At 43.1% G+C, this 22,068-nt stretch overlaps 1 protein-coding gene across 1 annotated transcript in view; it reads left to right on the top strand.

The window, feature by feature from the left end:
* Positions 1-2,905: 2,905 nt before the first annotated feature.
* The window catches only part of CLSTN2 (calsyntenin 2), a 483,511-nt gene continuing 464,348 nt past the window's right edge, over positions 2,906-22,068 (top strand). The window contains exon 1 of the mRNA XM_038571050.1: positions 2,906-3,020. Within this exon, the coding sequence (XP_038426978.1) occupies positions 2,921-3,020 (100 nt within the window). The 5' untranslated portion in view covers positions 2,906-2,920. The remainder of the gene's footprint in view (positions 3,021-22,068) is intronic.

Raw genomic sequence — 22,068 nt, forward strand, 5'->3', positions numbered from 1 at the left:
TCTCTTTAGCTATGGTGTAGAGAAGAGAGCGAAGAGTTACCAAGTTCTCATGATTTACCATCCATTTTACCTTCACTATCCCCTATCATGCTCACCATCACCAACTGATATGGAGTCATTATTATGCCCATTGAACAGAATAGGTAATTGAAGAAATTAAAGAACTTATAATGTCTCTCAGCTAGAAAGTGGCAGGGATGTGATTTATACCTTGGGTCTAAGGTCCTTGGTTTTTCTACTCCACCGTCCTGGAATTTTCCAGGTAGGCACAAGCCCAGAAAGAAGATTTTCTGAAATGTTCCATCCTGTCCTCTGTGGCACCCATCTGGGAGCCCAGAAGCAGCCTGTCTGTTTTTGGGAACAGATGTGAGCTGGAGAAGCAGTCTCTCACTTTCTACTTCTATCGGCAGGCTACACAGCCCTTCTCCTGGTGTTTTTCCAAGACACTCTCTCCAATCTTTCTCTGATGCCTGAAATTCTGTTTGTGGGCATCAAACTTGTTCCATAATGAGAGAAAAGGCCAAGGGAGGAAATGGCCCTGTGAAAGAAGACAAATGGCTGCATGTTAACGTAGAGTGGGACTGGTTTCTAGGAGATGCTTTCCTGGAAGAAATTCTAGACAGGAAGGTGATTCAGGCTGAAGGCACAAACCTCTTATATAGGAATGTTTCTATCAGAAGGGAATAGGGGCAAACAGGAGTGGCCGGTGATTGTCAAGGCAGAACTCTTCCCATTTTACAACTGTCACCTTGGAAGAAGAAATACTTCTTTACTTTTCTTAGGCTCCTGGTATTTAGTTAAGCCAAAGGTATAATATGTTGTCAGCTTCCATTCATCTGTGATCACTGACCTCCAGATCACCTTCTCCTGTGCTACCTTCATTGCCCTTCACCCACAGACACTCGCAGATGCTCAGCAGTCAGAAAATGATGGAGAGGAGGTAGGCTGTGCATCGCTGTTCTTTCTCCTTCTGTGCTGATCGCCCTGGACCAGTTGTCAGCAACCCTCCTATCACTCACATTTCCACGGCAAGGAGTTTGGTAATTTATCATCCGTGTATTTTAATCAGAGCAAGAGATGCCTGGAGTGCATTTCATCAATCTTGAGGGAGGAGAGGTTTAACCCCCAGTGCTTCCTGCACCCCCCAGTCAGTGTGACTCCAAGATGGATTATGCAACGTAATGTAGGGTAATGGGAAGGCGTCTCACCAGATCACAGAGGGGTGTGGTAACATTACGTAGGCTCACTGGGCCTCCTCCTCTCTACACCGGGGAAACTGTGCCTCCTTGGAGGGCCATCCATGCACTGGCACATGGTTGGGGCAGGACAGTTTTGGGTTCTTCACCTCTTTCGGTTCTTGTTTTTAGAGCACTTAGTGCTGTTTTTCTTTATAGCCATCGCATTCTTGTCCAGCTATCCCTGCTCTATTGGTGGGGGGCGGGGTGGTGGTGGTGGTAGTGGTTGGGCACAGCCTTCATCCACTCCCCAATTCTGGACAAATAACTCCCAGTTGGTCTCTGCAGTCTTATGTCAACACTGCTGCTTCAGCCTTAAGAGGGAACCACCATACCGAGAACCTACTTTGCACCAAGTGTTACATAATTGATCTTATGCAAACCTCCAAGTAGTCCAGGAAAGTAGGTATTGTGCCCATTTTGGAAGGAAAGGATGGAGTCTTATAAAGACTAAATGATTTCCCGGTGATGACACATAGTTAAGAGTGATGTAAATTTGATTGTAAATTGCAGTGTGTCTGACAATTAGATGCCTGGATTACATTGCTCCCTCCAATCCCAAGGGCTTCCCTGTTAGTGGCCATTTGAGGAAGGGCACTTTTTTGGAAGAAATGGGGCTGCTTCTGTTGTTGGTATGTGTGCCTCACTGGGTTCAGGTAATTGAAATCCTTAAATACTTGAAATAACCAATCTCTTCGCTTCATCCTGCTGCCTTCCTAAAAACAATATAAAATAGTGACATGCATTTGGATACCTCTTTCCTGTTGATGTGAAGGCTCTTCCCTTTTGGCAGAGGTGATATCTGTACAGTCTTGACCCTATTTGTATGAGACTTGTTTGGTTCTATTCCAGGCTCAGACTCCCACGCCTGTGGCAGTGGTAGACACATATTCAGATACTCCTCAGGAGATGGCCTCAAGAGAGGCAAAGGCTCTGGTCCAGAGGGCCAGCCTTATTGCAGTTATGCAGGAGGCAAGGTTTGTTCTGGTCATATGTTTCTGTGGGTATCCATTGTACCCATTGAAGCTTGATGGAAAGGGCCTGGGGCCACCTGCTTTTGAATACCATCCCTACCTCTTATAAACTCCCATAATCTGGGGATCCCTGGGTGGCGCAGCGGTTTAGCGCCTGCCTTTGGCCCAGGGCGCGATCCTGGAGACCCTGGGATCGAATCCCACGTCGGGCTCCCGGTGCATGGAGCCTGCTTCTCCCTCTGCCTAGGTCTCTGCCTCTCTCTCTTTCTTTCTCTCTGTCTCTCTCTCTCTCTCTCTCTCTGTGTGTGTGTGACTATCATAAATAAATAAAAAAATAAAATAAAATAAACTCCCATAATCTGGACAATTCACTTAACTTCTCTTGGCCTCAGAATCCTTATCTATAAATAGGCTCAAGGAACCCTTTCAAGAGTAAGGGCTCAGATAAACTGACACCTGGAGGCTTATAGCACATTGCCTGGCACATAATAGAGTACCCTGAGGCTCTATATGGACAGCTTACCTCTAATTTATGCCCTTATCTCCTTCTTCCCTTCCAGATAGACTTGAAGTTTCCCTGAGTACTTGGATTTTATGTGCATTTAATAGTAACATGCATTGTTTCTCTTTTCACTGAAGAACTATACGTATTTTTTTTTAATAGAACTCTACCTTGTGACAGTTTGCTTCCTGAGAAGCATTAGCTGGGGCATGACCTTTATGAATCATCCTGATGGGATGACTAATTTCTGTTGGATGACCAATTTCTACTGGGATATCTGGTTCCTGATGGAATGGCCAGTGTCTGAAGGTATGGCCAATTCTTTTTTAAAATTTAATTTTATTTTTAAATTATTTTTAAATTTTAAAAACATTCATTCATTCATTCATTCATTCATGAGAGACACACACAGAGAGGCAGAGACAGGCAGAGGGAGAAGCAGGCTCCTCACAGGGACCCCAATGCAGGACTCAATCCCTAGACCCAGGATCATGCCCTGAGCTGAAGGCAGATGCTCAACTGCTGAGCCACCCAGGTGTCCTGGTATGGCCAATTATTTTTTTTTATTTTTTTAATAAATTTATTTTTTATTGGTGTTCAATTTACCACATACAGAATAACACCCAGTGCTCATCCCGTCAAGTGCCCCCCTCAGTGCCCGTCACCTATTCACCCCCACCCCCCGCCCTCCTCCCCTTCCACCACCCCTAGTTCGTTTCCCAGAGTTAGGAGTCTTCATGTTCTAATCTCCCTTTCTGGCCAATTCTTAAAGTGATGTCTAGTTGGTAGGAGGTCATTTCCTGGTGGGAGGGCTAATTTCTGCTTCAAGAAAGGGCAGCTATCATTTATTAAACCTCTGTTGTGGACCTGAGCTGGTAAAGGGAATGTATGAATTATATGGGATTTAAAGCCTTCCATGAAACCAGCACATAACTGGCAGCAGCTAACAGCCTGGCTTCTAATGCCATATTACCTGGTTCAAATTTCACTGTTGCCGCTTCAGGATGTGACTTAACCACTATATGTTTCTGTGATGGTAATAGAATCTCTATCATAGGGTTTAGGGGAAGAATGGTCTCCTGCCACATAGTCCAATAACATTTAGCTGCCCTTATTTTTATCCATATCTTGTAGACAGAGAAACCAAGGCTTGGGAAGTGACAGTGAGGCAGTCTTTCTCTTTCAAGAGGAAAACTCAAATTTAAATCTTGCCTGAGATCCAGTTCTGGATCTCAGAATTGTCCTATATTCGTTTTCAGTTCAAGCCAGCTCTTTGCAATGTGAGAACATAAGCCTCCCACTCAATGGGAGTAATGCCCACGGGGCCATCCTGAGTACAGCATGACACTGAGATCAGGCTAATGGCAGGGCCACAGTAGATCTCTGCTAAGTATAAACTGGTAAGACCCCAACAGAAAGCAGACTCACTAGTAGGAAAGGGTAGAATTTTAGTCTCCATAGGTTTCATGGGCTTGACTGATGCCAGTTGGCTGTATGAGAAGTGGGTTATAATTGACCATTGCTAAATAGTAAGCTCTTTGCCATAAGAGTGACTCTCAGCTCTTATGCATTATCTCTTTTGATCCCTTTAGCCATGCTAGGGAGGTATAAAAAATTTATCATAAGAAAGCTAAGGTCAGAGAAGTTCACATCTTGCCTTATAGCATGTTGGCAAAGACAAGATTTGTGTTTGTTGAACCCTTTTGCCTGTATTCTTCGTGCACCCATACTGCCTTTGTCCATGATGATAGGACTATAGGACCATCAGAGGGCCAGGAGAGGGTCCTGGCAGGGGATGAGAGAGAAATTGGTAGCAGACAGTTCATGATACCAGTAAGCAATTAGGGAAATCAAGGCCCCATAGGAAGGAAGTGAGATTGGGCATGGTATAGAGAGCCCATGATAAGAGAACACCTCAGCCTGAAAGTCTAGGAAAGCTAGATGAGGGCAAATTTGATCGCAGGCCTTCTAGGATGCTTGGGCTCTCAGTGGTACCACCCCCATGGATAATAGCAGGAAGGTGCTCCATAAACCTGGGTATCACTCCTATTCTCAGGCAACCAGGTCAGGTCAGTGGCTCCTACTCTCTCTGGCTCTGCAATTACCTATATTTGGATTCTGTTTCAATGCCAAAGACCTGGCCTTCACCCACCTTAAGTCAGGGGATCTCGTATTAGTGGTAGGGGAGTGAGTGGTTAGTGATCTTGAGAGTCTGCAGAAAGCTATGGTCTCTTCCTATGAGAATATACTTCCTCATAAATGTTACATGCAGTTTCAGAGGGTACTTAGGTCCCATGGGATTTACCCATCAATCCCAGGGAAGTCTTATATATTTGGTTATAAGCTTTGCATTAATCTAGTAGGTTGTATTGGTGGTTGAACAGGAGTAAATGGAAACAGTTTCATGTGCAGTAATAAATAAACATAAAAATAGATAAAATACCTTGTATAAAACAAGAAATATGCACTAGTTCTGAGGAAAACTTCAGAATCTTATGAAGAAGCAACAATAGCCATGAATATGTTCTTGGATGGTAAGAGTCAACATTTAAAAATGTAAGTCTAAAAAATGAATAAATGGGATCCCTGGGTGGCGCAGCGGTTTAGCGCCTGCCTTTAGCCCAGGGCGCGATCCTGGAGACCCAGGATCGAATCCCATGTCGGGCTCCTGGTGCATGGAGCCTGCTTCTCCCTCTGCCTGTGTCTCTGCCTCTCTCTCTCTCTCTCTGTGTGACTATCATAAATAAATAAAAATTAAAAAAAATAAAATAAAAAATAAAAAATGAATAAATAAAAATGTAAAGTCTCCCACTATTAATCATTAAATTCCAAGCAATTCTAACTGATAAGAATTTCAGGTGTGAGAACTTTCAGAAATGATACTAGGGTTCATTCAGAAGAGAGGCTGGCAAACTATGGCTCATCCAAATCCAGCCGACTGCTGTTGTTTTTTTTTTTAATAAAAGTTTGGTTGGAATACAGTCATACTCATTTGTTTACACATGACCTGTAGCTGCTTTCCAGCTACAGAGGCAGAGCTGAGTAGTTATTAGAGACTATTACCCACAAAAAGCCTAAAATAATTACTGTCTCTTTAAGAATAAGTTTGCAGACTTCTGGCCCAGAAAATTAAACACATGGAAATATCTATGAAAATGTAAGAAAAAATTGATATGGGCAGACTAGCCTTACCAAATTTCAAAAGGTTTCATAAATACATACTATTTAAATTAGTTTGGTATTGGCATAAGATTAAAAATTATTCAGTGCAGCAGAGGATGCAGAAATAAGTCCAAATATTGGGGTAACTTACAGCTAGTATATGATAGGATGACATTTCAATTCAGCAGGAAAAGATGGACTATTCCATAATCAATGTTGATATCTAGGAAAAGGAAAAAAATCTCAATTCTATCTTTATGCCTTAAATGAAGGAAATTCTAGATGAATACAATATTAAATGATGATCAATGGAATCCTAAAAAAAAACTGTAAGGAAACAAAAGCTACAAAAGAAAGACGGTTTGTGTGTTTTATTTAAAAACTTTTTAAAAAGCCTACTCAGTAAATTTACTATAGTGAAGCCAAAAGGCACATGAGAAACAAGACAAAGTAACCTTGTCCTGGGAGACAGAGCTTGAATGCAAAGAGAGCCAACAAATCAATGAGAAAATAATAAAACAATCTAATAGAATATCAGCAAAGAGCATCCACAGGCAGTTCAGTCATACACAATAAAGAAATGAAAAATAGCAAATAAACATATGGAAAAATACTCATTCTGTTGATTAAAGAAGTGTAAATTAAAACAACTCTGATATATCTTAATGTACCTGTCAGATTAGCAGATTGGCAAAAAGATGAAAAGTGTCAAGGGTGTGTGGAAGCAGACATTTGCATATATAGTTTGGAAGAGAGTAATTGCAGTCTTGTCAGAGGGTAATTTGACTGCACTTATGAACACTAAAGGCACCTACACTTTGACCTGGCATTGCCATGCTTAGATTATTTTACAGGTATGCTCAAACACACAAAAATATTTGGAAGAGGAGATTAATTGCACATTATATTCTTAAAATAACCAGAAATGATCTAAATACCCATCATTAGGGTTTTATTGTGTCAGTGTTTCTCAAGCCTGAGTAATGTATTGATTCCAGTTAAGGGAAAAAGAAATTCTCAGAAACCTTTTCTGTTGAATTTAATTATTTTTATTATGATGTTTCTCCAAAATGTGGAACATTTGAACTAAGTACAAACCTCATAGGTATATAGTTTTGTAATTCTGTAAATTAAAATCAAATGCATAAAGTACATACAAAAAAACCCAAAACTAATACAATTAAGGTTCATAATATTAAGTTTAGAAGATGTGCGGTAGGGCAGCCCGGGTGGCTCAGCGGTTTAGCGCCGCCTTCGGCCCAGGGCATGATCCTGGAGACCCGGGATCGAGTCCCAAGTCGGGCTCCCTGCATGGAGCCTGCTTCTCCCTCTGCCTGTGTCTCTGCCCCGCCCTCTCTCTCTCTCTGTATGTGTCTCTCATGAATAAATAAATAAAATCTTTAAAAAAAAAGTGCAGTATATTCTGCTGAAAATAACTGTGGATGTTAACAGTGGGGTTATATAGACATGGTTTCAATTTTATATGTAAAATCTGTACTTTCAGTTCAGCACCTAATCCTGCTTACATAAATAGGCTTTAAAACTATCTTAATACATTTAAGCTTTTGTGTCTTTGTTCAGGGTATTCAGATACATGATTAATAAAACCCTTCAAATGGTGTCATTGATAATCTCATGAAGCTACCCAGTTTCTTCAAAGATAGTCAGCATCGAGGCTTATTGAGATGTGTGTTAATAGTATTTGATCTAATTATCACTGGAACTGAGGGCAGAAACATTCATCCTGGGGTATGTACTGCTGTGCTTGTTGCTAATGAGTTGAGGCACACTGTCCAGGCACAGGAATAGACTGCTGGGCAGGGTATGGCTTCAGCTCTATTTTTGCCCCATTCTACCTGGAGGACTCAGTTTCCCCCCTCAACTTGTCTTCTTTGAAATTACCCTGAAATCTTTGTTTCCGTGGACCACTGTGATGTGGTGGGATCTTCACTTGCAGTGGCTCTCCTGACAAACACAAATAACTGTGCAGCAACTTGGGGTGGTTCTTGCTAAAAGGTAGTTCTCCGGGGGATCCAAAACATGAATTTTACTCATTTACTCAGGAGATATCATCATCAAAATGAAAACACAGAATTCATGAAGCCTGAGTGGACTACCAGGTGCGCTGTAATATGGCGAAGTTTGGAAGAGAGAAGGCAGGGTGAGGGCTGTGACTCCAAAGTCACAGTCACAGGATGGGTTTCCTGGGCAGCCTTGTAGTGTGCCTGTTGACAACGTGCCTGAGCTTTGGAACTAGGACAACAGGGGTTCAGGTCTGGCCTTCGCCACCCACTCACCAGCTGTGCGATCTGGAGCTTACAGGATGGCGAGTGCCAGGGCTGGCACTGTGGACAGTTAGGCCCTCAGCTCGGTGCCACTCACTTCCTTCTGCCAGGGCTAATTGACCCCTGCTCCCCATTCACGGTGTCACCGGGGCACCTAGGGCAGTGGTCTGAGGCAGTAGAAGGATGGTGGAGAGGAGCACCAGGGCTCTCCTCAAAGATTGGGATGACGCAGCCCTGGGCCGTTAAGTAGATGTTGGCAGAGAGCATTTAAGCATTTAAAATCCTTACATCAGATGTTTTCATGCACTTCCCTGCCGAGAAGTGCAAAGGGTGCTTGGTTTAACTGTGGTTATTTACAGCCCAAAGAAAGTGGCTGGCAGTTCGAGGGAAGCCAGGGGTTTTATTTCTCACTCTTGTTTTCCATTCTCTGTGATTTATGGTGCTTGGGCCTGAGAGAACTCGCCTGAAAAGCTCTGAACTCAGTCCACTCCCGCTGTACCCCTGTGTGAAGCAGGCCCCCTCCCTGGAGACTCAGCAAGGCATAGGGGATGTGCCCTTGCCGGAGGAAGCGGAGATGCTGGCCCTGCTGCCCAGGGGCGGCTGGTGACTCAGGCTGGCCTCCTCCGTTTCTGGCCCTGCAAACACCAGCCCCGAAGCTCTTGGCATGAATACTGATGTCAGAGCCACATCTCACTGTTGGTTTTCTTCCATCTGCCATTTGACCTCTGATTTTCCTTAGGTAACATGTTTATTTAAAAAAAAAAAATTGCCACTTCTTCTCAGGGCTATTATTACCCATTTTTGTCTTGATTCTTCGGTATCTGAGCATCTGAGAGGTATTTTCTTACCTTGCCTACCCCTTGCCCAGGATGGTATTAGACAGAAGGCCCAGTCTGGAGCACACACTGGCCTGGGTATGGACCAAAGATGCCTGTCCCTACTGGGCAGCTCTTCGACAGCCTGGGTGGGAATGGTCATGTTCTTGGCACTTAGGAGGTATTTCATAAATGACTGCTGAGGGTATGGAGGGGTGAGGGATCTCTGATTTTGGGGGGGCCTTGCTGCAGAAATGCAGTTCTGTCTCCCTGTGCAAATTGGTTCCTTCAACTGTGTTCGTAGAAATGTAAAAATAATAATATTCATAGTAATACTCAAGGTAACTGGGCATGCACTTTGTATCAATCTCTTCTAATGCACATGACAACCTTGTAAAGGGGGTACTCTTACTACTTCCATCTTATGGATGAGGAAATAAAGGCACGGAGGGGGTAAGCAATTTGCACAGTCACAAAATTAGTTAGTGCAGAGATGGAATGCAAGCTCACTTCCATTTGACTCGCTACCCTGCACTCGTGGCCACTATGAGATGCAGTCTTTTCTCAGGTCATCTGAGTCCCTGTGGACAATAAAAGCTGTCATGGTGGGAGCCTGCAGGTTTTACATCTAACCCCACCAGAGTGGCTTCCTTGGCTTCCTCAGCCCGGGGGCTATTTCTCCTCTGTACCTCCTGCCTGGAGTGCTCACTTGCCCCAAATCTCTTTTACTTTTCACGGACATATGTCTCTCCCCTCATTTTCTTCCTGCTGGAGCAGAGGCCAGGGCTTCAACTCTGGGAACTTCAATCGTGCCATGCTAGGCAAGAGGTTTATCATTTTTTAAAAAGATTGTATTTATTTATTTTAGAGAGCAAGAGAATGAGTAGGGGAAGGGGAGAGGGAGAGAACCTCCAGCCAACTCACTGCTGAGTGTGGAGCCTGATGCAGAGCTCAATCTCAAGGCCCTGAGATCAGGCCCTGCGCTAAAACCAAGAGTTAGACACTTAACCGACTAAGCCACCCAGGTGCTCTGAGAAGCTTATCATTTTTTTTTTAAGATTTTATTTATTTATTCTTGAGAGAGAGAGAGAGAGAGAGAGAGAGAGAGAGACAGAGACACAGGCAGAGGGAGAAGCAGGCTCCATGCAGGGAGCCCGACTTGGGACTCGATCCCGGGTCTCCAGGATCACGCCCTGGGCTGAAGGTGGCGCTAAACTGCTGGGCCACCGGGGCTGCCTAAGCTTATCATGTTTATTGGCCTTTTCAAAGAGCCTACTATTGGCTTTCTTGACCTTCCCTAAATTATGCTCACTATTTCATTAATGGCTACTTTGATCTTTATTCCTTTGTTCCCCCTTTGGATTTATTTTACTTTTCTTTTTCCAGTTTAGAGAGATGGACATTTTAGCTCATTAATCTTTGTTCTTTTTTCACATGAGGCTCTACATTTTCCTCTAAATTCTGTTTCAGCTGCATCCTGCATGTTTCGATCTGTATATTTTTTATTATCATTGAATCAAAATATTTTCTGCTTGTATTATTTCTTTTTTGACTCATGGATTATTCAGAGGTGTGTTATCTTAACTTCTACACACACATGAGGGATTTCTGTGGTTTATCCTTTGGTGATTGATTTCTCCATAAATCCTGATACTCTGATGTCAAGGAGAGATAGGCTCCTGTTGACCACTCCTGACCTTGTAGCAGGAGCTGACCCCTCATCACCGCAGCTCCCCACACCCTCCCTACTCAGGCTGTGTCTGTTTCTCCATTTCACAGATGAAGGAATTGAGACTAAAGACTTGGCCCAATGTCACACAATTTGCGTGCTGGAATTGTGGGCGTAGAGGGAGGAAGGGTGGACCCAGCCCAACCCAGTGCCAAAGCTCAGCTCTGCCATCTTCTCCTCTTCATGCCACAAGGGATGTGAACAAGGGAGCTGTGGTGTCAGCAGAGGGAGGGGGGTCCCGTATCATCACCACTCAGTGGCCCCAGCGCTTGCTGCCCTGCAGTCATACCTTCACTTCCTACTTTGTGCTCATTTTCACGAATGAAAGTGCCCTCTCCAGACTTCCTGGGTGAGTTTTGAAAACAAACCCAGGCTCTGGTCACTAGCTTTCTTCATTTCAGCCACCCACCACAAGGAGCAATGGCCTACGGTCAGAGTGGCAAAAATGACTTATAAAAATGCAAAAATAGCCTGAAGGAAGGGCCTGCCCGTGGATGTGAGTGACATGTCATTTGAGCAGCCGATGGATGTCAGCGCCAGCCTCCCATACTCCACTTGACGGGCAGACCTGTCGGTAAGCGGCCCCTTTATGATTCCCATCATAAAACAAGCCCATCTGGGTGGTTCATCCTTAGCAAATATTAAGGAGAAAAATGAGGACGCTGGTCATGATTTGGCACACAGGTTTTCATTATTGTGTTGTCCCGCAGCATGTTTTTCTCTGCCCGCTCGGAGGTAATCTCTTTGCTGTCAAATTACTCAAGTCAGCTGGAGAGAGAATTTGCTCCAGCACATGTCCTTTCCAGAGATCATCAATAAATAATAAATAAACTTGAGAGTTTCTAGAGCTTTCTGTTTTATAATGAGGTCATTTGAGCTTGAGGTAGTGAGAGGATACGTAGTGAGAGGAGAAATGGGGAGAAGATATGGTCCAGAGATTCTGAGTGTTAGGGATCTAACTTGCCAGGTGTCAGTTGGTGGAATTTGCTAAATCTACAGCTGGCCAAGGACTGAGGCAGGCTTGGGACGGGTGATCCCAGCTGTAGGGCTGTCCCCAGGGGAGACGGCCCCAATTGCCATGGAATCTTCACTCATTTCACGGAAGCTAGGCAGCCAGTTTAGTTTGTGGTGTTTGCTCAGAGCATGTATGAAGTGGGAGAGACTGTCCATTTTTTAAAAATTAAAATAATAGGTTTTTCTTATACAAAATTAATGCATGTTCATCCTGGATAACCCTCCTACAATTTCAGCATTTATAGATAATCACTTTAACTTTAAAAAAAAAAAAAAAAGATTGTTTTTATTTATTCATGAGAGACACAGAGAGAGGCAGAGACACAGGCAGAGGGAGAAGCAGGCTCCGTGCAGGGAGCCCGATGGGGGACTTGATCCCAGGACTCTGGGATCACGCCCTGAGCTGAAGGCGGATGCTCAACTGCTGAACCACCCAGGTGTCCCTTACTTTAACTTCTTAAGTACATTTTATTTTAGACTTTTCCCAAGGAGAAATGCATTTTACAAAATGGATCTTACCATGTACATTTTCTTTTGAATCTTACATTTTCAAGTCACTATGTAGTAGAGACATATTTCTTTGTTAGTACGTATTCTGGTGTAGTATGTTAATAGCTGCATTGTATGAATGTACCGTAATTTATTTAGCCAATATTGTATTGTTGGGCTTCCTCTCTCTCTCTTTTTTTCCTTTCTGCTATAAACAGTGCTGCAGTAACCGTAGAGCTCATTTGATATGCACATCTTTACTCTTTATAACCTTAGGATAAATCTCTAAAATAATTGTTGGGTCAAATGGTAGGCCTTCTTTTCAATGCTTTTGATCTGCAGGGCCTAAGAGCATGCTATTAGATCTGAACTTGTCATGCTCTCACTCACATAGTCTGAATGTGAAGGGTCTCTATGTTTTCTATTCCCAATATATGACATAACAGACAAAAGGATGAATATTCTCAGGGCTGGTGGTTATGCATGTCCAGAGTACAGCTTCACCGTAGCACCTAACACTCTAAATTGAACCCATTTGCTTACTCTTCTGTCTCTCCAGCTGTACTAGGAGCTACTTGAGATGAAGAATTCTTATTTATCTTTATAACTCCAATGCCTGGTACCTAGTAGGAGCTCAGTAAAAATTGTATTGTTCATTCATATAATATTTATTGAGGGCCAACTATGTGCTGGGGACTCTTCTAGGCACTAGGGGTACCTCCGTGAGCATCCACGCTCTCACAGAGCTTGCATGGAAATGCGCTTGTGTGGTCAGTGACTGCCCTCCCCCCAGTGGTGGCTTCTCTACCCTTCAAGTCCCAGATTCTCTCTGAAAATGTCCCTGATCCCCCTGGGCCACAGTGTGCTGCCTGCGAACTCAACGGCAGTGAACGCCTGCATGATTTATTTGGCACTTAGCCTATGCAGTGTGAATTGTTTTCTATATTTTTATAGCTCTCTCTGGCCTCCCCAGCTTGACCGAGGACACCTTGAAGGGTGAGAACACCATGAAAATGGAAACCACAGTTTTTGCATCTGTGGGTTCACAGCTCCAAATGCTGCCTTACACAAAGCTGGCTTACTTTGGTGTGATGCTCCACACATCCAGCGAGGCTCAGCCAGGCACTCTGCTTTGAAGCTCCTGTTACCTGTCTTCTCTGCTCTGGCTCCCCAGTATTTGATGCTTGAGTTGCATTTTCCACATTGAACTCACAATGACAACAAGCTCTAGGATGAGTGGAAAAGGCCAAATTCCCTCAATGAAAAGGAAAGCACAGAAAACTTATTAGAACCAAAACTTAAGGGATCCCTGGGTGGCGCAGCGGTTTGGCGCCTGCCTTTGGCCCAGGGCACGATCCTGGAGACCCGGGATCGAATCCCACGTCGGGCTCCCGGTGCATGGAGCCTGCTTCTCCCTCTCCCTGTGGCTCTGCCTCTCTCTCTCTCTCTCTCTCTCTCTCTGTGTGTGTGTGTGTGTGACTATCATAAATAAATAAAAATTAAAAAAAAAAAAAAGAACCAAAACTTAAAAAAAAAAAAAAAGATCTAATCAACTACACATGGTGATAGTGAACCTGAAGTTCTCTTAGACAGCCATGGGTAGAGCAGGAGAAGGGCTTGTCCTGCATAGCTGGTGAGGCTTTTCTGTAAAAAACCATCATGCTATAGTGGGAGGGATTTCTCAGCCTCTCCTTCAATTAGAGGAGACGGGGAAAAAACCCACTCAGTCCTCATGGTTTGAAAATACTCAACCCTGAAGGATTCTTCTATCCACTGCCACAAAGCCCTTTTTCTTGTGTCCTTTCATCCTATATCCAATGCCCTGCCTACCTGTAGCTGCCAGCATTTGGAGTGGCTGACTTGCTCCTCTCCTGGGACATAGCTGTTTGATAATTTACAGGTGGACTGTCCTAGCATCCATCCAGATTTGATTGTGGCTGTTAAAGCTTGCAGCTCCAACTCAGGGGAAGTGGTTGGAATTAGAGGGAAATGAACCAACCCTGAGAAGTTTTGGTGGAGAAATTCTTCTGCAAAGGAACAACTGTGAACTTCAATTTTGGGTAACAGGGCTGAAGAGGAAGGAGGGACAATGGAAGTGGGGAGAGTAGGGATTACCGTGTACTCTAGTGGCATTTGGGGACTCCTTCTAGTCCACTTGAGCTCATCTTCCATACTCACAGAACACCCTCTCCCATCCTCCTGCAAATCAATATCAGGAGGGGCTTGCAGCAGCAAATAATGAACTCTGACTCTTAACTTTGCCTCTGTGTTTGGTTTATCTCCTTAACAAGGAGGTAAATACAGATACACTGAACTAGTTTTTGCTGGTTGGTTGATTGAAGAATTGGTGATTAGAATCTGGAACTACCCCAAAGCACAGTATTTGTCTCCTGGTTTAGGAGAGATGGTTGGGGCAGGATTGACCCATAGTTTTGCTAACACAGAACCAAAGTGTGATACAATATACTGCTGGTAGCACTAGAAAATTAAAGGTGACTTTTCAATCAGGATTGCAAGCTGACAGCAGCCTATCTGAGGAGCTCCATGTAATGAGTATATTGTCTTCGATAGGGGGCCTTGATGACTGATAGGTGAGAAGCTGCACCACAGCCTGGAATTATTATGCTCACTCACAAAAGAGGGCAAGTGACAGCACAGTGATCTATTAGTGCTGTCTGTGGGGTTAATGGCAAGCTTTCCTGCTGCTAGTGGTCTATAAAGAGAGCAAAGAAGAGGGAAATGGTGTGTAGGGGGGAAATCAATAGCATTAGCAGAGTCATGATAATAAATGCAATCATTTATTTCTGGGATGGTTTTTATGAACTGGTTATGAACTTGATATTCTTTTTAGTTTATAGGTTGGAGAAAATGGGAATTTGGGGGAAAAAACTCCAACTTTTTGTTAGACACCGCAGCCATGTTGAGTCAATTAAGACTTACTTTCATAACCTTTAAACAGGTGAACTGAGATATGAATGTATATGCAGATGGAGGAAGTCAGGGTATACTGGGAATAGAGTGTGATCTTTAATGTCAGGAAGACCTGTTTTTTTGGTTTTTTTTTTTTTCAATCCTGGTTCTGCTTATTACTAGCTGTATAACTATTGGCTAGTTCTCTCATCTGTATAACAGGTTAAGTATATCTCCCTAGCCAAGCTAGTTATAAGGCTGAAATAGCATCATGCATGTTTGTAAATGTGTCTAACACAGGACCTACTAGGCAGTAGCTACTCATCGAACCAAGGCTATGGTTTGCTAACACTTTCACCATCCTGGTATTTCATACTTCATGGCAGTCACCAGTTCAATGGCCTCTGGGCCACAAGCACAGAAAGACTTGTGTGGTATATGTGACTTTCTGAATCTGTTGGTTAACAAAAAATCACAAAAGTTTAAGGATGAGCTCAAACCTTTAAAAGGCCTAGAAATTCCCTTCAAAACCTAACAGTAAGCCCTAGAAATACTCAAGCGGAGGTATAATGTTGATATAACATAGGTATTATAGAAAAGATTATTAGGGTGGATAGAAAGAAGAAATAAGAGTTTACATATAGATTGTTTTTTTAAAAAATGAAGTTTGAGGGCTACCTGGGTGGCTCAGTCAGTTCAGTGTCCGACCCTTGATTTTGGCTCAGGTCATGATTTCAGGGTCCAGAAATCAGCATTGGGTTATCGTCCGCACTCAGCAGGGAGTCTGCTGGAGATTCTCTTTCTGCCCCTTCCTCCGCTTGCACTCACTCTCTCATACTCTTTCACTCTCCTCCCCTCTCTAAAAAAATAAATAGTAATAGATCTTTACAAAATTAAGTTTGAATAGTTATTTTTTTTAAAAGCTGGTAAAAAATCTGAGGAAAAATATATGGGTTTTCATGTTTAGCTTCTTAAATGGCCCAGAGCATATAAGTTTGAGTATTCCTGATTATTTGGCAGGGAGGAATTAACATATACTTACTGCGGCAGACATGATTATATGTGTTCTTTTCACAATTCAGCGACATGAGGCATGTTCTCCACATCTTACAGATGAGGATATTAAGAGCAAAATATTTAATGTAGACTCAAGTTGCAGAACTGTAGTGAGGCTGGGGTTCACATTCCAGTCTCTTGGTCTTCTTTCTTACTGCCTTATGGAAGAGAGGATATTGGCACCTCGGAAATCTTCCTTGAAATTTCTTCCCTTCCTAGGCCCAGTGAGAGCCCTTCCTTAGGCTTTGACAGCAGTTGTATCTTCTGTCCTCATCCCACTTAACTCACTGTATTGTGCTTGTCTGTTCACTCGTCCTTATCTCCAGAATGAACTCCACAATTGCAAAAACTATGTGCTCATCATCTCTGGACCTGCAGGACCTTCCTGGGGCAGCTGGCACATATTGGGTACCTGGGCAACATTGAGTGAATGTTGGAAGACAGCAACCAGGTGTCCAGCTTCAACCCTTTTCTTTGAGCCATGGTGGGTCTCAACTTATCTATGCAGTTTCCTGCTTGGTCTCATGTTCATCCCAACTCACTTTCCTTCCCTTCCTTTCTTCATTAAGACAAATGTTCTTCCAGCCCATGACTCCTTTGGTCTACTAGGATCCTCAGCTTCCCTGACCTAACCCCAGCTTTCTTCTGGATGTTTCCACTGTCTAAGGTGCTGCCTCCTTCACAGGCTTCCACAAGCTCACAGGCTTCCTGAGTGTTTTGGCTGTATCTGCCCATTCTCTACCAATGAAGCCTCCAGGAAGCCACCACTCCAGAAACCCTAAAATCTGTGCTCTCCCTACAGAGACTAGGTGACATCTGTGGTCTGCCACAAGAATAAGATGAGTGCAAGTGTGCTAGAGGATAAGTGCAGTGATGTGACTGTGGGGAAGATTTCCAGTCACTTCACTTCTCAGCTGTGGGACATCTAACTCTCTGAGCCTATTTTTCCTCATCTGTGCAATAAGGTCAAAGGTGCCTATCAGGTAGTAATTTTACAAAGCACAACTTTGATTCGGGCACTGTAAGAATGCTGGAAGTTCTGTGTGTACAAGTGAGTCTCTGGAGTGGCTGGTGGCTGGCTGACCTCCCACATCCTCAGCTCCATAGCACAGTAATCTAAGGGTGGCACAAACACATAATTTCCTAATACAAAATGGGCCTCCAAAAGCAAGGAAGAAGCTTCTGTTGATGACAGAATGGAACAAAAGGTGAAGATGTTGGAGAAAGTGATGGCTCTCTGCAAGAAAAGAGACATCCAGTGGGGGACATTTTGTACTAAAGTGGCATTTGTCAGTTTTGGGTTTTCTCCCTTAGGGCATATCCCTCATGGCTGGCGAGACACTACTAAAAATGAACAATGAAGAAAAGATAGGAAATATAAAAGTGTTGAAAGCCTTGGAAAGTTTCATTTGTTTCTTTGTTTGGAACGATTCTGTTCTTAATGCCAAGGTTGATGTTTCTCCTTCCGCTCGTTTGTCGTTAGTATTCTGCGTGAAAAGTTAAACACTTGAAACGGATAAAGATTACCTGCCAATGCTTTCCCCATGAATCAGATTGAAAATGCAAACTGTGACATGAGGCAGAGGCATTTATTTTATTTAGTGGGGAATCGGGAAAGGAAATTGCTAGGTTCCTGCAGCCCCAGGCACTGATAGGTCACACCAGCAAATTCCTCACCCCTTCCCCTGCCTCCTCCCCCACTCATGGCCTTCCCTTCCTTCTTCCCTGCTGTGCCCCAGTATTATGCCGCGCTACCTCCTTTAGAAGCACTTCTGAAATCTTCAAAAGTGGGCTTTTCTTTATAAGAATATCATAATAGATTTTACTTACTATCTTATGGCCATTTGAATATGTCATGCCAATGGCAGGAATGGCAAAGGAGTTTCCTCTGTGTGATAATGGCCACAATTTAGGTGTGGTTCCTCAACTACCTTGAAAGGAAGACTATAAGACTTTGGTTAGGGGCGGGGGTTGAGTTTTGTTCATTTTGATCTGCTAGATGTAACCATCTTTCTGCTCTCGAGATCAGAGAGAGTTGATGGTTAAATTATTAAGCTCTGTCACTGTTTGGCTTTTGGCTTTCAGCAAGCTACTAAATCCCTCTGGAATTAGCTTATTTATTTACTGTTATTTCTTATGTGGAATGCAGATATAACTATGAATTGTTTGATTCATTTAACTACCTGTAACCCCCTCCATTGCTTACCACCCTCCACCTGCCTGGAGTTAGTGTCTGGGTAGGGTATTTCTCCCCGTCTATTCCGAGACCACAAGCCTATTAGGAGTGTTGCAATGACTAAACACCTAACTGGAGCAGCAGGTGGAGGCCAAGTACTGCTCCAGACTCCCAGCAGGTGGGTGCTCACTCAGCACTGTTTTGTGCCTCAGGGTAGGAGAGTAATGCAGGAATGTAATCCTGTCTTCTCTTCCCTGCCTAAGAGGCATCCCTGTGCAGCCCACAGCCATGGGAATAAAGAGAATGAGAATATTGGTATCCATGTGTCCTGAGCTCAGCAATCTTTTTCGAGTTTTTCTCTCTTCTATCTTTTAAAAAAAATTTTAAGTAGTAAACTTTGATCCTCTGCCTCCATTCAGTACGTATCAAAGGTGGACCCTTGATACTTATATTTTTGATGTGACACATAAATCAGAAATTGGTGGGAGACATTCTTCATTGCCTTTAAAAGGCTCTTACTAAAGAGAAGTAATAGGTCCTCTTGATCTGGGATGTAGACTTTTCATGATGCTGTGTATGTCCCCAGAGGAATAGGAGGTCAAATCTCAATGAGTCAGCATAACTGGTATGCTCTTTGCCTTTTTTGTGGCAAAGTGGGGTACATGTATATTTTATATCTGCCCTCCTGAGAGAGGCACCAATGCATGCTTGCAGCATCGCTCTCCTGTCCTGGTGACTAAAAGACAGAGAGGTATGTATGTGAGCCCAAGAAAGAGGATATGATCGTACTAAATAAATAAACAGCCTCCTTTCCTACCATTTAAGGAAGTGGCTAGAGTACTGGATAGAGAGTGGAAGGATGGGGTTCCTGTTCAGTGAAGCCTTTAACCAGCTGTGTGAGCTCTGGCAAGTTCTTTAATATCTGTGGGCTGTCACTAATGTGAGGAATAGGGGTATATATGGATAAATATGCATTCATATGTATTCCAGCTGTCTGACAAAACCTAATTTCCTATAGTAGCTGAGAGTCTGCCAACATCTGTCAGAAAGCAAGCCCACAGATAACTGCAATAGAATGTGCTGCTGTTTTATGGTTATTTTACCCAATTCACAGGTTCAAGGAGACCATATTTGAGGGTTGTCTGGTATACTACACAGTACAAGGAACACCGATGTAGGACACAGCCTATTGCTAAATTTAAGCAAATCCAGAAGCAAAATTCTAGGGAATTTGAGGGAAGCCTGAAGGGAGTCCTTCTATTAGATACTTGAATCCCCTCTCCAGTATCTACAACGAGCATTTTCTACCCTTCCTTACCCACCTTCAGTGACAGGGAATGCAGTACTCTCCTGAGGAAGGCCAGTCACTTTATGAATTGGAACTTATGTAACCTGTGTGTATGTACTTGCATGTCGTTGTGCGTATGTGAGTATGGTGGTTCATGAATTCGTGTGACTGAATCTCCTACCATCTACCTCTCCTATATTTCTAAAGAAAATAGGATTTTTCTAGGATTGTCGAATATTTTAGATTCTTGTAGCCTCTTTCTACTGGAACAGTTAATTGAGGGTTGATTTTGTTTGCAAATGTTATGCATTATTCATCCAGGGTCTCTGCGGACACCTCATTTCCTGCCGTAGAAATCAACAAACAGATGGGTGTCATTGCTGTTGCATTGTTGCGCTGAAAGAAAAATGGTGGATTGGAGCATTTTGTTCCTCTTTTTGCACAAGGAGCCTTTTCCTGCCAGCAGTTTAAAAGCCTCACTGTTTTTGACCAGCATTATTCCTACTTACTTTCCTCATTATGTATATGTAGGTAGGGCTCTTGTATAGGATGGTATTTGATACCTCGGGACATTGTTCCCAGTCTTATTATCCTGGGACCATCTTCACTCTGAAGTGAGGAGGAGTCGGTTGGGCTATGGACACATTTTGTGAGAATCCAAGTCCTCTGAGTACAACTTACCCTGTCCAGAGAGCTGACACAATTAATAGCCTGTGGCTAGGTACTGGGATCTGTCTGGTGAGCCTCAGGTTTACTTTGATATAACTGGCTCTCAGCATCCCAGGCAGGGCTCTGCTTCCTCTTATGATCCTTCTTCCTCCATTGCTGCCCTCAGGATCTCACACAAGCCTGGGTATATACAGGCTCAATGAAACTATGTTTAGACACTAAAAACTTGGCCCCTGAGGACTCCCTAGGATTTGTAGCCTCAGAGGAGCTTTTGAACTATGTTCTTCTGTGTGACTCAGTTGTGTACTTGCCAGATACTGTGCTTTAGGCTTTCGTGCAAATCCTTGACCAGTCATATTATGTAAAACCAACTAAAGTGCAAATCATTTTGTCTAATTCCTGGAGATCTCCTCAGATGAGTTGAGCATTGACTCATTAGTGAGATGTATGACATTTTTACATGTGTCAACCAACTACAAATCTATCTTGGGGCTTTTCCTCACCTAATTTATAAGAATATCATAGTAGATTTTGTTTACTATCTTATGGCCATTCGAATATGTTACGCCAATGGCAGAAACAGCAAAGGAGTTTCCTCTGGTGTAATAATGGCCACAACTTAGGTGTGGTTCCTCTGAAGTACCACCCTGAAAAGAATGTTGAGGTTGTATCTCTGTTCAGTGACAATGAAAGCTGGGATTGACTAGCACTGTCTGCTGTGGGAATGCAAGAGCAGAGGGGAGGTGTGTATACTCGGTTTAGTGTAATTCTTGGAATACCAGCTCTAGAGCTGCATTTCTTCAGTTTGGATCTTTGATACGTCTCATAGTTGTGTGTGACCTTGGGCAAATTACCTAAGCCCTCTGTGCCTTAGTATCTTCATCTGTAAATTGAAGATATTGATAGTACCAACCTCTTAGGGCTTCCTTATGGACTGAATCACCTAGTTTGTATAAGGTGCTTAGAATGATTCCTGGCACATAGTAAGTACAATAGAAGTGTTTGCTGTTATTGTGATTATTAATGCATGCATTTGACTTTAAATGTAATGAAGGAGTTAAGGTTAACCTCAAGTGTTTGTCATTTATAAGTCCACTTTGGGTCCTCAGGATTACCACTTTTTTTCCTAAGGGCTTATAAACTGTCTCGTTAAGATATTTCCTATGACTTTGCTGGGCATTATTGTGTATCTTACAGCATATATTTTTGGATCCATGCTTTCTCATTTCTTGCAAATTAAGACTTTTGCCATTGCCTAATCTTTAGGCCCTGCTCTCATTCTCTGTTAGAACACAGATGTCTTTGACAGATCTTAGTGACATATTGATTTCCATTGTGTATCATGCACAGTGTTAAGAACCTCTTATTCCTTGTCTTATTTACTCCTCACGACAGCCTTTTCAGGTTGGCACTGTGATCACCTTCATTTTATCAATAAGAACACTTTAAATAAACACTTAAATATCTCTAAGATTTGGAGAACTTAAATGTCTTACTTGAGATTACTCAGCTGGCAGATGGTAGAGTTTGAATTCAAACCCAGTCTTTGTTCACATGAAAGTTAGTTTAAAGATGTTTTATACCATGGAGAAGATCTTAAAAACCGAAAGCAGAGGATGATGGTTGATTTCTGAGACCGGATTTTGGAGCTGAGGTAAAGTTCTGAATCAGGAATCACTGTCATTTAAGGCCAAGCACACAGGAGGTTGTGATGTGCCCATTTTGCCTTTGCTGAGTTTAAGTGAAGGAGGTAGAAAGAAGGCC

Source organism: Canis lupus, chromosome 23 (genome assembly GCF_011100685.1).
Source record: "Canis lupus familiaris isolate Mischka breed German Shepherd chromosome 23, alternate assembly UU_Cfam_GSD_1.0, whole genome shotgun sequence".
Lineage (NCBI taxonomy): Eukaryota > Metazoa > Chordata > Mammalia > Carnivora > Canidae > Canis > Canis lupus.